Source organism: Gouania willdenowi, chromosome 7, assembly GCF_900634775.1.
Source record: "Gouania willdenowi chromosome 7, fGouWil2.1, whole genome shotgun sequence".
NCBI classification, from domain to species: domain Eukaryota; kingdom Metazoa; phylum Chordata; class Actinopteri; order Blenniiformes; family Gobiesocidae; genus Gouania; species Gouania willdenowi.
The window spans coordinates 38,174,047-38,189,886 of record NC_041050.1 but is presented as its reverse complement, the minus strand read 5'-3'; the positions used below and the strand labels follow the sequence as shown (position 1 = coordinate 38,189,886).

At 34.2% G+C, this 15,840-nt stretch overlaps 1 protein-coding gene across 4 annotated transcripts in view; it reads right to left on the bottom strand.

Moving 5' to 3' along the window:
- Positions 1-15,840, bottom strand: part of sema3h (sema domain, immunoglobulin domain (Ig), short basic domain, secreted, (semaphorin) 3H) — an 83,518-nt gene that overhangs the window by 21,580 nt on the left and 46,098 nt on the right. For all 4 annotated transcript variants that reach the window (XM_028452154.1, XM_028452155.1, XM_028452156.1 and 1 more), the window contains exons 6-8: positions 15,170-15,289; positions 14,006-14,151; positions 12,690-12,804 (exon numbers count right to left, since the gene is read on the bottom strand). In XM_028452154.1, the coding sequence (XP_028307955.1) occupies positions 12,690-12,804; positions 14,006-14,151; positions 15,170-15,289 (381 nt within the window). The remainder of the gene's footprint in view (positions 1-12,689; positions 12,805-14,005; positions 14,152-15,169; positions 15,290-15,840) is intronic.

The window sequence follows — 15,840 nt, the reverse complement described above, 5'->3', positions numbered from 1 at the left end:
TATAAATTATTAGACTGGAGGGATTCTGATGTAATTAATCTTTAACAAGGGAGGGAACACAGAAAAACCAATGTTTATAGTCGTTAATAAACAGTGCATGAAATGTGGGGTACGTTTTCTTAGTTTGATGGTAGAGAGTCATTATTTGATGGAAGAGTGGAAAAGAATCTTTTATTAAAGAGTAAATGTAGTGAAAATGTATATAACAAAAAAAATATTTAATGTATTACCAATAAACAAAATATGTGCACCAATTACACACATTAAAATGACTATTTAGAATAATTTTATACCTAGCTAGGCTACAGTGCTCCGTTGGTCTACACTTTCTGAACAAAGGTGTAGTGTAAAGCTAATGGTTGCTATAACAACAAGAGAAAAACTCAAGACAAATAACGACACCAAGTCAGAGTTATCCAGACGTTGGCTCCAGAATATCGGTACGGGATACACACTTAAAATATTTACGTTCGGACAAAATTCTGTGGTAAGCGAGGGCCGCTTCAAGCTGAGCTGCTATGAGAGGGATCTGAGGGCTAAGCTAATGGGCTAAGTTAGTGAGCTAAGCTAATGGGTACGAAGCCAAAGTTACGTCGGAAACCAGACGCGGTCGCGACAGAATTCCTTCACAGAAAGTCCTTGAATGCAGCTTGTAAACGTACTTGTTCAGAGCACTACTACGTTTCTGCTTACAGGGGATACTATGGGGGGGGGGGGGGGGGGGGTGTCATGGCACTAACCGCCCCTCCACCACATTTTTCCCTCTTATTTCCTTGTGGCTAAATGATATACTCTGTCAGGAGAACTTACCTGTTCATTAGGGCCAATGAACAGATATCCTTTCACACAGCTTTCATTACACTTCCAACAGCTAACTACTCAGCCATGGCTCGTTTCTACTGCTAACAACAGCTCTGTCCAACAGGTAGTTGGTGAGAAAGGTAATATTTATTTGTCTAACATACAACCTGGATGCGGCACTTTTATCACTGAGGGAGAGGTGAACACACACGGCTGCTTCACACCCAGAGCCAACAGATAAACTATATTTCCCACAATGTAAACAGACCTGTGACGCCTCTACCTCCCACAATGCACCATTTCTTTAAAGTGACAACAAAAGTGTGTCATAACCTAACCAAAATGACAAAAAGTCCTTTTAAGGTTAAAATAATTTGTTTATTGGTAATACATTAAACACATACAGTATTTTCACTACAGGTACCACTTAAATGTATCATTCCATGTTCAATCTCAATTTGAGAGGCCATTATTCAACCCTAAATGGAATAACTTAATCTAATGTTTATTTATTATTAGTGAATCTACTACATTGTTCTATTGTCTAAAAGTAGCCCATCCCTGGTTGTGTATATATACAGTATAGTGTACCTAGACCGTAGACGTCCCACTGGGCATCTTTAAATCCTTTGTTTCCCTCCTCCCTCTGTGTCTCTACATCTGTCTGTCTGCCCTAGATTCTGCAGCAGTTGGTTCTTGTTCTACTTCTCCAAACAACATCATCTGGGTCCCCCCCCCCACACACACCCTGAGGGTGATACTCTTGTCTAGCCCGCAGACCTGCAGCTCCCTATGTCTTCCTACTCCTCCTCCTCCTCTTCGGCCTGTCTGGTCTGGTCTGAGCCCCCCCCCCCCCCCCCTCCAGGCAACACCCCGTCCCCTATTCTCCTCATTTCCCTGCCCTCCTTCCTTCTATTTACCCACCCAGAATACATCCACCACCTACCCTGCCCTTGTCCTCCTTATCACCTTTTTCACTCTCACTGTCCCTGCACCGGTTCTCCTTGACATCCTGGAATAACACGTCAATCATTTCCCAGCTTTCACCCTCTTAGCTCCAGGCACTATTCCACATTTTTGTCCATGTTTGACACATTTTCCAGCATATTGTAAATGATCAATGATGCCCTTAACACATCTATAACATCACTAATATACTTTATTTATCTTTTACAGATAAAAGAAGAATAAAGAAACAATAAAACATAGAAAGAAAAAAGAAAGAAAAATGTACATAATTCAATACAAAAAAAAAATAATAAGGTAAAACAAAATACATCAGCTTTCTTTATATTTTCACCTCATAAATAAAGGGTGGAATATGTTCTGTTCATGCAGGCCTGGTTGATGTAAGGGTAACCAGACATAGAAGATCTAATTAAATCAAAAATAAATAAAGTAATAAAAAAAAAACAACTGTTAATTATATAGGGATCAAATACATGTGCACATCTCCAGGAAAATATAATAAAAATGTACAAATATAATATCGACAAACAGTCATCAACATCTCCCGTCAGATTGGTTCTCATTATAACTCACAACTTTTTCCTAAATCTCATAAATATAAGAACTTAGATGTATACATAAGAAAATATGATGACATCAGAATATACAATTACTATCTTAAATGGTTTCTAAGAAAAGCTGTCCCCTTTGAAGATACCTCCAACACAGTAAAAATAATAAACGACAAGGGGAAAAACTCCGGAAAAAATATTTGTGCATTTCTCATTTTCAAACTCAAATTTGGTTATCCTATCTTAAACAGTTTCTAATAAAAGCTGTCTACTTTAACACGATATATATCTCCACCTTCACACTTCGTGGCGGGGGAATAAATACAAGTAAAGTACTAGGACAAGTATAGCTTGTAAATTACAAATCTGATTTTTTTAAAATTCATTAATAAGAATAATTCAACAAATTAAGAAATAAATAAGTTACATTTAAAGTTTGAGTTGTATCTTCTTATAGAACCATAATCTGCTTTCATCAGTAAAGTTTTCTCTTCACTATGTAACCTTCTTTTTATGTTGCTACCGTATCCTTTCAGTCATCGCTAACATCATTTTACATTAACTTCCACTCCACGTCCCCACAGGGGAAATGTCTCTTGTTATCGTTCTGTTCATAAATATCTTATTATCTAATATCATCTACAGTGTTAGAGTGTTGAGAATGTCAAAGCTCTCTTCTAAATAAAAACATTTGCTTTTTTTGGTGGCATTTCTGAAAAATGTGACATTCTTTGTGTTTGTTTCAGAGAACGTTTGGTAAAAAAAACCGTGTACCGAGAGGAACTTTGTTCTAAACCACCACAGCTGTAGAGTTTTATCTTCCTCTTTATCTACATAATCTATCTTCTGTTTCTTACACAGATTCTACAAGTCCAATTTTATTTAAATTTTACAATATTAAAACTGTAACACAGTAGTTCCAAACCTTTTTGGGTTGTGACCCCATCACAAAAAAAATAAAAAAAATAATAATAATTTTTTCATTATGTTTGTGATATAGTGTTAGAAATGCAACAGCTCATATATTTTTATCCTGTATATACTGTATATATTTTTTTCTTTAACTAGATTTATATTTGAGGAGGTAAATGTGTGGGGTGTTTTAATTTAAAAGAAAACAAAATGATAATTTAAAGAAATTACAAAAAAAGACTACATTTTTATTATTGTTTATTTAATTAATGATTATTATTATATTGGAGGAAGTGAAAGAATGGAATACAGTTATTTGAGATTGTGTGTGATGTTTTAATTTGAAAAAGAATAATAATGAAAAAAATTTACAAATGTACTTTTTTACTACCGTTTAATAATTTAATTATTTATAATTGTTTTTGTTTTTTTAAACTCGATTTATATTTGAGGAAGTAAAAGTATATAACACAGTTATTTGAGATTGTGTGATGGTGTTTTTAATTTTTAAAAGAATAACAAATAAAAAACTGCATTATTGTTTAATTATTTAATTAACCTATTTAATTGTATACTGTAATATTTTAAAACTATATTTATATTTGAGGAAGTTAAAGTATAGAATACAGTTATTTGAGATTTTGTGTGATGTTTTAATGATAATATTTTTTTTAATTACAAAATAAAATGTTTATTTCGATCATAATTGAATCAACTATTTAATTTTTATGTTGTAGGTTTTTTTTTGTTTTTTTTAACTAGATTCATATTTGAGAACGTTTAAGTATATAATACAGTTGCTTGAGATGGTGTGTGGTGTTTTAATTTGGAAAAGCAATAATTTTGAAAAATTTCAAAAAAACAAATATTGGTATTATTATAATTATAATTATTATTATTATTATTATCTAATTAACCATTTCATTTTTATACTGTAATAATTATATAAAAGAATAATAATCAAAAAAAATTACATAATATATATAATTTTAATCAGTAATTCTTTTTTTGTTTGTAAATCAATTTCTAGACATTTCAGGCGACCCCATTTGAATTCTGGACGACCCCACATGGGGTCACGACCCAAAGGTTGAAAAACCCTGCTGTAAAACCTCAATAACAGATTCCAATGTTCTTTTGTCCTCCACCCACTTCTTCTCTGTCCTTCTCATGTTCTATCATTGCCTCATGTTAAAATCCTGCAACCCCATTGGTCGACATCATATTTCTCCTCTTCCTCCACTGGCTAACACCCCCCCATTCCCCCCCACCCCTCGACCATCTTTCTCCTGAACCCCTTCCACACAGCAATGATGGATGAGTGAGAGCCAGTGAAAGAGTCAGACCATAATTAATTCCCCCCCTTTATCAGAAAAACATGTTTTTGTCCCGTGTTTGAACAAAGCATGTGTATCGGTCATGTAAGTGGGCAATAACCAGTGGCTCAGCATTCATCACGCTAATCTGACAGCGTTGGGGGTTTCCTGTGGTTCAGTGATGAACTGCCCTTATCTGGAAAGTGAGATACAGTATATATCGCCTGCTGTCCTCACTCATGACCTTTTTTTATATCTCTTTCCAATTATCTGAAAGGGCAAATAAAAAAGTAAAACAAAGCAATGTGGTTTTAAAGTTTTAAAAATAAAGTTCAATAGTTCGCTCTTGATATAAACAAAAAAAAAAAAAAGAGTTTATTTGTTTATATCCTTTATAAATGTCACACCTGCTGTAAGTGGAATTCAGAGTCCATCCATCATCAGTAGAAGTAATATAATAATACGCTTCCTTTAAAAATAGCAAAATAAAAACATAAAAGTCGCAGTTTCCAAAGGATCAGAGGTGCAAAAAAACTTAAATAAAACCCCGATGCAGTGATTTTGATCCCCTACACCAGATGTGGGCAACTGGTGGCACAGGGGCCACAAATTTACAGAAAAATACACAAAATTTGGATGAACTCCGGCCGGGCCCGCGAAACGTCTCCATGCTGAATAGCACGTACCACGTTCCCCAGAATTAAGTCAAATGACTCGGTTCCACCAAGTAAAACAAATGAAATTGTACGATGTAAAATCGTAATCTATGTTGAATTGCCTTTGAAACGATATATCATACGACTATGTTCCAATGAATTTAGAATTTACCGTTCCCCCGAGAGCCCGATTCAACTAGCATTAACAAAGGAGTAGTCATTGGATAAATAGGGCCCCCGTGACATGTACGGGGTAACGGGCCCCATTTATATGTTGGTATGTGCCAATGATTCGATACCACTAATCTTCGTAATATTTGACTCTCAAATAAATGAGAAATAAACTTCCATTTTTTTTCCTTTGTATAAAAATACACAAAAAGACTCCAAAAACAAACAAATAACAAAAATACACCAGACAAAAACAAAAAATGACAAAAAAATAATGCACATGACAACAAAAATTAATTTTTTTGTTGTCATGTCATAAAATGAACTTCTGCGTAAGTTACGATTTAATTTATTCAGACATTATTTTTCAGGAAATGACATCTCCTGATGTTTCAGTCAGTAAACAGTCAAAACATGTCAGTAGATCTAATTTCCTGAAAAAAAAGAAGTTGTCTGAATAAATGAAACCATAACATATTATTTCTCCTTTTAAAAGCCAATGTCCTCATAACCTTTGTTTACAGTATTAACGTTTCCCTTAGTAACCAACATCTTTTGAAGATTTCAGGAGTATCATTGTCTTGGTGTCATTACATTTTATACATTCCTGTTTATGAACATGAGACGTGTGTAATCCTTTGTGTGAAAGAACAAATCCAACACACACGGACACAGTTAGAGGATAAAAATGTTCCTATTCCAGTCGAGTCCATAGTCAGAATCTATAAAAGCTCATAAAATAACTCTGTACCACAACAATAGTTCACGGCACAGAAACATTTCTATTTAATGGACCAACAAACACTAGAATAAAGACTTTTCATAGTTACAGCAAATTAGAGGAGCCTTAAATTATTTTGTTGAAATGAAGCTTGAGTTTTTTAACACCAACAAAACAACCACATTTAGAATCACAACATTCAGAATGTGTGAGTCACTCTCTGCAGCTATTGTGGATCAACATCTGGTAGAATTACAGCCAAACTGACAATATGTTTAACTACAAATATATATATATATATTAAAAAAAGCAATACACAAGTGAAAAATATAGCTGTAGCAGCTTGTTGCAGTACAACTGTAACTAGTGTTGGGCAATATATCGTGATTCATGATATATCGAGTTTTTCCATTTTGGCGATATAGAAAATGACAATATCGTCTAAATCAAGATATATTTTAAACTTGTGATTTATACACTCACAGTAAAAAATCATATCATACGAGTATTTCATATAATTAGTACAATCAAACCATCTTTACAAATTTTCCATATTTTATAGCTTATTTTGTATTAAAATACTCGTTTTAGGAGTCGCTGCTTTCGCTACGTCTCAGAACAGCATAAGAAGCTCAGTTATACGGATGACTGAGTGCGTTCTAATCCAGATCTTCATCTAAACAAGCCACACTACAGAACTCACTCACATGTGCTGTCCCTTAGAGGAGAAAAAGCCAAAAGTGTGCCACTGATTGTTAATAAATGTGTCTGTGTGGCATTTTTCATCAGCAACTTTAATCCAGAATTGTCTTTTAAGTCAGACTTTATTGAGTTAAAAATATCAAGATTAATATTGTATATCGCCATTTTGATAAGGAATATGGAGATTTGCGTTTTGGTCCATATCGCCTAGCCCTAGTTAAAACAGACGGAAAAACAAAAGCTGTATATCCTGATATCTCTCCGTTAGCTTCACCTAACCAAACATTCTCTGTCAGAGAGCCCCTGTACTATGAAGCAGGACATAAACAGGTGATTTCAGCCTGGCCTGTGACAGAGGTGGAGATTGCAGTGTCAGTTTATTTGAGTTGGACAGTGTGTATTAACGTTCAGTCAAAGTTGTGAATACACCAGATTTAGCTGAACGCTGTGGTCCCTGTAAGACGTTAGCCAGTGTCATAGTACAGCACACACTGAATAAATCCAGGAAGTTAGTGCGATTACAGAAAATCCAGCTTCATAGTACAGGACCTTTAAGTCTAAACTGATGAAATATATGTTTATTGTTTTAATGTTGCAGTTTTTCTGATTTTATTACAAAATTGATTCAGCGTGTATTATCATATCGATCTAAAAAAATTCCAAATCAATTTTTTTAAATCTTGTTTTTTTTTTATAAAGAAAAATGTTTGATAAACATACCACTTGTTTTTTTATATTTGGACTTGAATTACAATTAAGTTACGTTTTACCTGTTTTTGCAAGTTTTCGAAATTTGTAATTATTGATAATGCGATATATTGCATTGTTTAGTATCGGGATATATCGTATCCTCCACGATTAATTAACCTGTTCATATCAGTCACCTTCTCAACCCCCTTATGTGTTTCACTTTGCTTTATACGCTGTATATGTTTTTAAGGAGTTGCGTTCTGTAACAGTGTATTTATATATAGTTAGCCTATATTAAATGTAAATGTATCTATCAATATTCTTGTTTAAAGCTTTTCTTCTCTAAAGCAGGGATCAGCAACTATTATCACAGCAGGGCCAAAAAAATGTGATTGACTGATTCGAGGGCCACATTATCAACATTTATGCCAGTATTAAGAATAACGACCAACCTTAGTCTCATTAAATCTCATTAACACACGAAAGAACAAATGGGTTTTTGCAGTTGTTTGTTGTGTAGTTTTTTTCATTTTGTGTGTTTTATGAGTCATTATATGTGTTTTTGTTATTTCTTATGTGTTATATTTGCATTTTGTTTATTGTCAGGCTGCCATTTTTGATTTTTTTTTTTCAGTATTTTTGTGGTTTTTGTTCTGTCATTTTGTGTAATTGTTGTTTTGTGTGTCTGGAGTCTTTTTGTGTGTTTTTTTTAAACTTTTTTTTTGTTTTATGTTGGCCTTCATATTACTTCCAATTTCTTGAATTACAGTGGATTTGTCTTGGAGAATTAGACCAAGGGCCGCATGTGGCCCCCGGACCACCAGTTGCCTATGTCTGCTCTAAAATGTTCACATATTGTCCTTTTTTTAAAAAAAAAGTAGAGTAATAAAAATACAGATGTTTTCCCTAAAAGGATAAATAATAGTGATTAATAATCTGGATTTCAAATATTGATCCAAATCATTTTTGGCCATAATCGTGCAGCCCTACGAGGTATTGCTGAAAAAACAAAAACAAAAAAATCATTCATTTTACACATTTTTTTTAAAGATTTTTATATAGTTTTTTTTCACATGAAAAGCTCAATGTTATGATTCCTCTTCACAATTTCCTTATGAGTTCAAATAATACAGCCTTTTTAAAGCTAATCAGGTATCATAAGCATAAAATTCTGATTTTGTAACTAAAAAGTAACTTTACCTTTTATAATTTTGCTACAAACTTCATAAACTTTGCTTCAAAATAAAATGTTGAAACTAAAATTGAGTTAATGCAGTGATGTGTAACTGTAAATGAATAAATCTATGTTTCCAGCATCGTTCATATATATATATGTATATATATATATATATATATATATATATATATATATATATATGTGTGTGTCATTTAGCAGCTACTGCTTTAGTCCCATGTGGGGCTGTGTAATGGTTCATGACATCTGTAGTGTTTCTGTAGCAGAGCATGTTATAAACACCATCACCATGTGTTCATCTCCTCTATGAGCCGTAGTTTTAATGTGTGTATGTGACGCTTGACCGTTTTCACAAACAAATGTGTGCGCACCCCTTATCAGACGTGTAGAGCATGGCCACGGGCATGCTGGGAAAAAATATTTATGCTTCTGACAAGTCTCAACTGTTGTGTGTACGCAAGCAGGCTGAGGATGGAGAATGTGTGACGACAACAACAAAACGTCATTGTGTAACGGAGAGTGGTGTGTGTGTGTGTGTGTGTGTGTGTGAGAATAACACACTGTGTGTTTGTTATGAATTGACGTTCACATAAACTGTGCTGGTGTGTGCGTGTGTGTGTGTGTGTGTGTGCACGTGATTCGAGCAAACAAGCAAATGCATTCAGAGTTGTTTGTATGCAATGTCAGCAGTTATATAATACAATGTAGTATAGATTCAGGTATTTCTCACATACTCAATCTTTCCATACGATCTAATGTGAATGCACTACATCAGACTCAGTATGAGTAGTACGTTAGTATGAGTAGTACGTTAGTATGAGTAATACGTTAGTATGAGTAGTACGTTAGTATGAGTAGTACGTTAGTATGAGTAATACGTTAGTATGAGTAGTACGTGAGTATGAGTAGTAGGTTAGTATGAGTAGTACGTTAGTGTGAGTAGTACGTTAATATGAGTAGTACGTTAATATGAGTAGTACGTTAATATGAGTAGTACGTTAGTATGAGTAGTACGTGAGTATGAGTAGTAGGTTAGTATGAGTAGTACGTGAGTATGAGTAGTACGTGAGTATGAGTAGTACGTTAGTATGAGTAGTACGTTAGTATGAGTAGTACGTGAGTATGAGTAGTACGTGAGTATGAGTAGTACGTGAGTATGAGTAGTACGTTAGTATGAGTAGTACGTTAGTATGAGTAATACGTTAGTATGAGTAGTACGTTAGTATGAGTAGTACGTTAGTATGAGTAATACGTTAGTATGAGTAGTACGTGAGTATGAGTAGTAGGTTAGTATGAGTAGTACGTTAGTGTGAGTAGTACGTTAATATGAGTAGTACGTTAATATGAGTAGTACGTTAATATGAGTAGTACGTTAGTATGAGTAGTACGTGAGTATGAGTAGTAGGTTAGTATGAGTAGTACGTGAGTATGAGTAGTACGTGAGTATGAGTAGTACGTTAGTATGAGTAGTACGTTAGTATGAGTAGTACGTGAGTATGAGTAGTACGTGAGTATGAGTAGTACGTGAGTATGAGTAGTACGTTAGTATGAGTAGTGCGTTAGTATGAGTAGTACGTTAGTATGAGTAGTACGTTAGTATGAGTAGTATGTTAGTATGAGTAGTGCGTTAGTATGAGTAGTACGTTAGTATGAGTAGTATGTTAGTATGAGTAGTACGTGAGTATGAGTAGTACGTGAGTATGAGTAGTACGTGAGTATGAGTAGTACGTTAGTATGAGTAGTGCGTTAGTATGAGTAGTACGTGAGTATGAGTAGTACGTTAGTATGAGTAGTACGTTAGTATGAGTAGTACGTTAGTATGAGTACTACGTTAATATGACAGACTTTGAATAGTCAGAGAGGTTAAAATGTGTTCCTGATGATTTTAAATATATTTATTTTTAGTGTGTATTCGTCTTAAGATAAATCTTATCCAGGTTCAAACCATGTGCTAAGTTTATAATTTCATTAAACTAAGTATAGGATGGAGAGAGTGTGTCTAGGATTGGTTTAATTTATAATGGACACTGGCGTGGTGCCTAGAGTATACTCTGCTTTTCTTTTTTTTATTATCTGAGTCAGCTGAAGTTCCTGAAGATGATGAATAATCTGATTACTCTCACCTATTTCATCTACTCAGATACTTGATCATTTTTTTGTAATTTAATAAACTCACACAAGCCAACATTTGCTGCACTTTAAAAAGATGTGAGTTCATGTCCTCAGATCGTCTGTTTCCATGTGAGTAGATGTAAATAAATACTAATGAAAACTTTGTGTTGAACAAGTCAAATAAACTGTGGTTTGTTAGAAACAATGGTTAATCTGGACACTGATTAGGGCTGGGCAATATGTTCCTAAAATGTCAATATATGATATAAAACTCAGTTTTAAGTCAAATGAATTCTGACCAGAAAGACAAGTCAGGGTTAAATTTGCTGATGCAAACAACTGTACAATATGTGTCACTTTTATCTTTTTCTCCTGTAAGGGAGACAGCACGTGTGAGTGAGTTCTGTAGTGTGGATGTTTAGATGAAGGTCTGGGTTAGAACACACTCATTTAACTGTGCTTTTTATTCTGTTCTGAGATGTAGTGAAAGCAGCGATTTATAATACAAAATAAGCTATAAATAATATAAATATCGATATAGGTGATATTGTAATTTTCTTAATGCAGGGTCGGCATCAATTATAATCGTAATCGCGTAATTAATCATCAATTACAATTATAGCATACTTATAATTGTAATTTAAAAAATCTGTTGCTGTTGAAATCATAATTGAATTGTAATTGAGTTCTGATAATTGACTTTGTAATTGTAATTGCCATAAAAATTCGATAAAAATTGTCAATTATAATTTAACACAAAACTGGGGAACCGTGTTACAGTTCTATGTACAGTTCTACACGTATGTAGTTAACAATTATTAAAATATCAAGCTTTCCCACATTTTACCATTTAAAATAAATTGAAATCTTGGGGTATACTGATACCAAAAAAGGCTCAGATACCCACAACAAATATTTTAAAACCTATATTTTCATTGATTATGAAGCCTAACCAGGTAATCAATAGATAGGAAATAAATTAGATGATAGATATTCGTTTTTAGTTTTTATTTTACAGCTGATTTAGGAGCCGTTAGCATTAGAGATGCTAACAGGAAGCTAACACAAGAGAAAGGGTAACTTTTATTAGGTTATTTATTTCAGGCTCGGTAATTGTGATTAATTGTAAATTGAACTTTAGTAATTGAGAACGTAATTGTAATTGACTTTCTGAGGATAAAAAATAATTGAAATTTAACTGTTATTGGAAAAACTGCGGTAATCGTAACTGAATTGTAATTGAACACGGGTAATTGAATACTTAATTATAACTGGAAAATGTAATTGACCCCAACCCTGATCTTATGTCTGACTTACGTACTTGAGTATAATTTCAGTAACAGAAGTAGATATACAGTATCTATATGGTTTGATTAAATAGATTATCCAATAAAGTCTTTCTTTTCTTTCACACAAAGATGTAAAATAATCCACATGTGAGCAGTACAGTGAGCATGTGTCTGAATAACACAACGCTCAGGTATAAACATGAACTACATCAGGTCAAACATCTAAACATCACATTAAAATCCAAACACTTCAGGAATGTGTCAGTTTCTTTCTTTCCACATAAAATCAAAAGTCAACTAAAAACACAATGGCATGAATCCTTTAATAACGAATGAACTCTGAAGCCACTGGACGTTAAGCTCAGTTGCCATGGAAACCAAGGCGAAGGCACAAAGACAACCAAAGGTATCCAACCAGTCTTGTGGTCACCGTGGTAACAGTGGGCCGACAAACGCAGACATAAACCGAGGCTATAGTTTGAACGGCTTTTTTCCTTCACACTCATCAACGCAAAACACATCAAACGTCTTCTGGTCGATGTCCATGTCTGATCATGTGACTATTTTTGGTGTTGTGTGTGTGTGTGTGTGTGTGTGTACTCACGCAGCTGGTCAAAGTGTGTCTGGAGGCCGCCCGGGCCTGGAACTGAGCACACCATACGAGCCTTCTGAAAAGTGCTCCACTTGTTGACTAAACTCCTCTGGCCTCCGATGTCGTTCTGGACAAAGAATAAAAGAAACAAATGTCATGTGAGGTTCATGAGCTCAACGTCAAATGGAAAACCAAAATGTTTTAACAGTAGGTATTCTGTCTGACCACCTAGTGAGACATTAGAGCTGCTTATGTAATCATTCATCTATAAGGAAACCAACAATAACATTCATTCATTCATGTTTTTTCACTGCGTTTGATTTTACCTTTAGATTTTATATAAGAGAACCTCACAAATGTGACTCTGAAGTATTTTCTTTAAAATTACATCGTGTAATAACAGTGGATCTAAAACCACGATAAAAACTCAAAATCGAGCTGGAAAAAGTTGGTTTTTTTTACTATAAAAGTCACAAAAAAATTTAAACGAATCATTTTTATTGATTTGTTTATATCAAATCTTAACTATGTATTGTATTTCAAAAACTTATACACAGATGAGAATCAAACATCACAGTTATATATACTGTAGCTATTTACAGTGAAATGGAAGCAATGTCTTTTTTACAAAAAAGTATGAATCACAAATACAGGGAAAGACAAATTATAATAATATATTTATATTTGTTTATATAAAACCACAAATATATCATTAAGTGACAATTGTTAGCCTAACCCCACTAGATCCCTACGTCTAACCTAAAAATGCCAACATAGCTCCAAAGAAGTCGTAATTTAGCAAACGACACTTAAAGACAGCCTTCATGACGCCTTATTCATGCTAATAGCAGATAATGACAGCGTAACGTCAGTTTTATGTTTAAAATTTAAATAAAATCGTTACCAAAATTTCTAATTAGTGATATTGCGTTGTATATCATATACTGTATTTAATACAAGGATATATTGTATCGTGACATGCCAATCATATCGTATCGTCAGATTCACAGCAATGCACACCCCTAGTGTGCACACCCAGAGTCGCTCAGGGAGAACATGCAAACTCAGCACAGACAGACCAGGTTTTACCCTGAGGCAGCAAAAAATAAATAAAAAAATTCCAAAAGTCTTGTGCAACACAAATCTACGGCAATAAACTCACACAAACATGTTAGAGAATGAAAATAAACAGCTTCCTCCTGACTGCAGATACGCACGTACCACATGGTGCAGGCAAACACATGCTTTTGTAAACTCTATGCAGATAGTGTCTGTTCATTACACAAACACAGGAACACACACACACACACACACACACACACACGTACCTTGCACACTCGTGCCACGCGGGAGTAGAGCACCTTCCCAGCAGCCCCCTCTGCCTCCTGAGCCCGTTCGTTGAAGAACACATAAACCTTATCGTCTTCTGGGTTATCAGTCTCAGACAGTGGCGCTACCCGCACAAACTGGGCATCTGGACACACACACACACACACACACACACACACACACACACACACACTACAAAAGTTGAGTTTATAGCATAGATGTATTTAGAGTAGATAATAGACATTGGTATGATGATGGTTGGGTTTACACAGAGCAGAGAAAGTCAACATGTATCCAGTTGTTATCAGAAGCAGATGTAGCCACAAGATAAAACATCAGCCGGACGAGCAGGAGATGATGTTACAGATACTGAGTCGACCTCTGAATAAAAGTAAGAGTGAAAACAGGACATTCTGCTGTCAACCATATAAACCTTTTACGGGTCGTGACCCCATTTTTATTTTCTGATCATATTTGTTACAGTGTGTTACAAATACAGATTAATAAAGATTTGTGCACAAAGTAACAATAAGCACCAGCTCAGATATTTTTATACTGCATTTTGTTTGAACTAAATTTATATTTAGTATAGAATACAGTGGATTGAGATTGTGTGTAGTGTTTTAATTTGAAAAAGAATAATGATTATTTAAGCTTTGAGCTTTCTGCCCCTTCCTGCACTGTATATCTATTTCTGTGGTATTTATGTATTTTTTTATTTTATTTTATTGTGCACAATAGTTAAAAATTAAATAAATGCAATTTTATATATATATATATATATATATATATAATTTTAATCAGGGATTCATTCTATTATATTACTAGACGTTTCAGACGACCCCACATGGGGTGACGACCCCAAGGTTAAAAAATACAGACCTCAACATTTAGGTTGTATTTGCAATCTCATACTAAATTACTATACACTACAAACTCAATGAGTATATGCTGCATACTACACAGGTGCTGGTCATATAATTAGAATATCATGAAAAAGTTGATTTATTCCATTCAAAAAGTGAAACATGTATAATGTATACATTGATTTCACACAGACTGACATATTTCAAGTGTTTATTTTTTTTTAATGTTGATGATTATAACTGACAACTATCTCAGAAAATTAGAAAAATGTTTTTTTTTTTCCATTGTTTTCTCACCTTGCAGCCAGGTGGAATCATACTGCTCTGTGCGGATGACGTGACGACTGCCAAGACTACGAAAGAAGGCAGAGTCACGACTCATGAAGTCTGAGGTGATGCCAGCGTACAGCTCTCCATCTACAGAGAACACACACACACACACACACACACACACACACACACACACACACACACACACACACACACACACACACACACACACACACACACAGGGTCACATGATCAACATTCATGTCAGCGTTTAGAATAATGAGTGATCTGAGCATTAATACAGGAAAGAACAAAGAGTTTTTATAGTATTTTTGTGTGTTTTTCTCTTATCCTGTGTATGTTTGTTGTTGTCTTGCTCGTTGTGAGGCTTTTTGTGCATTTCTGTTGTCCTTTTGTGTTTTTAAAATATATGTTTTTTGGAGTCATATTGTGTATTTGTGTTGTCATTTTGCATTTCTTTGGAGTCATTTTTGTGTATTTCTGTAGTCGTTTTTGCTTTTTTGTTAGTGCTGTGAGTTATTTTTCATGTTTTTCTTGTCTTTTTGTGTACTTTCGTTGTCGTTTTCTGTAATTTTGTGTTTCTCTGAGTAAGTGTTATGTAGTACTGTTGTCGTTTTGTTCATTTTTGTAGTAGTGTTGTGTGTTTTTGAAGTATTTTCTGTGTTTTTCTCTTGTCT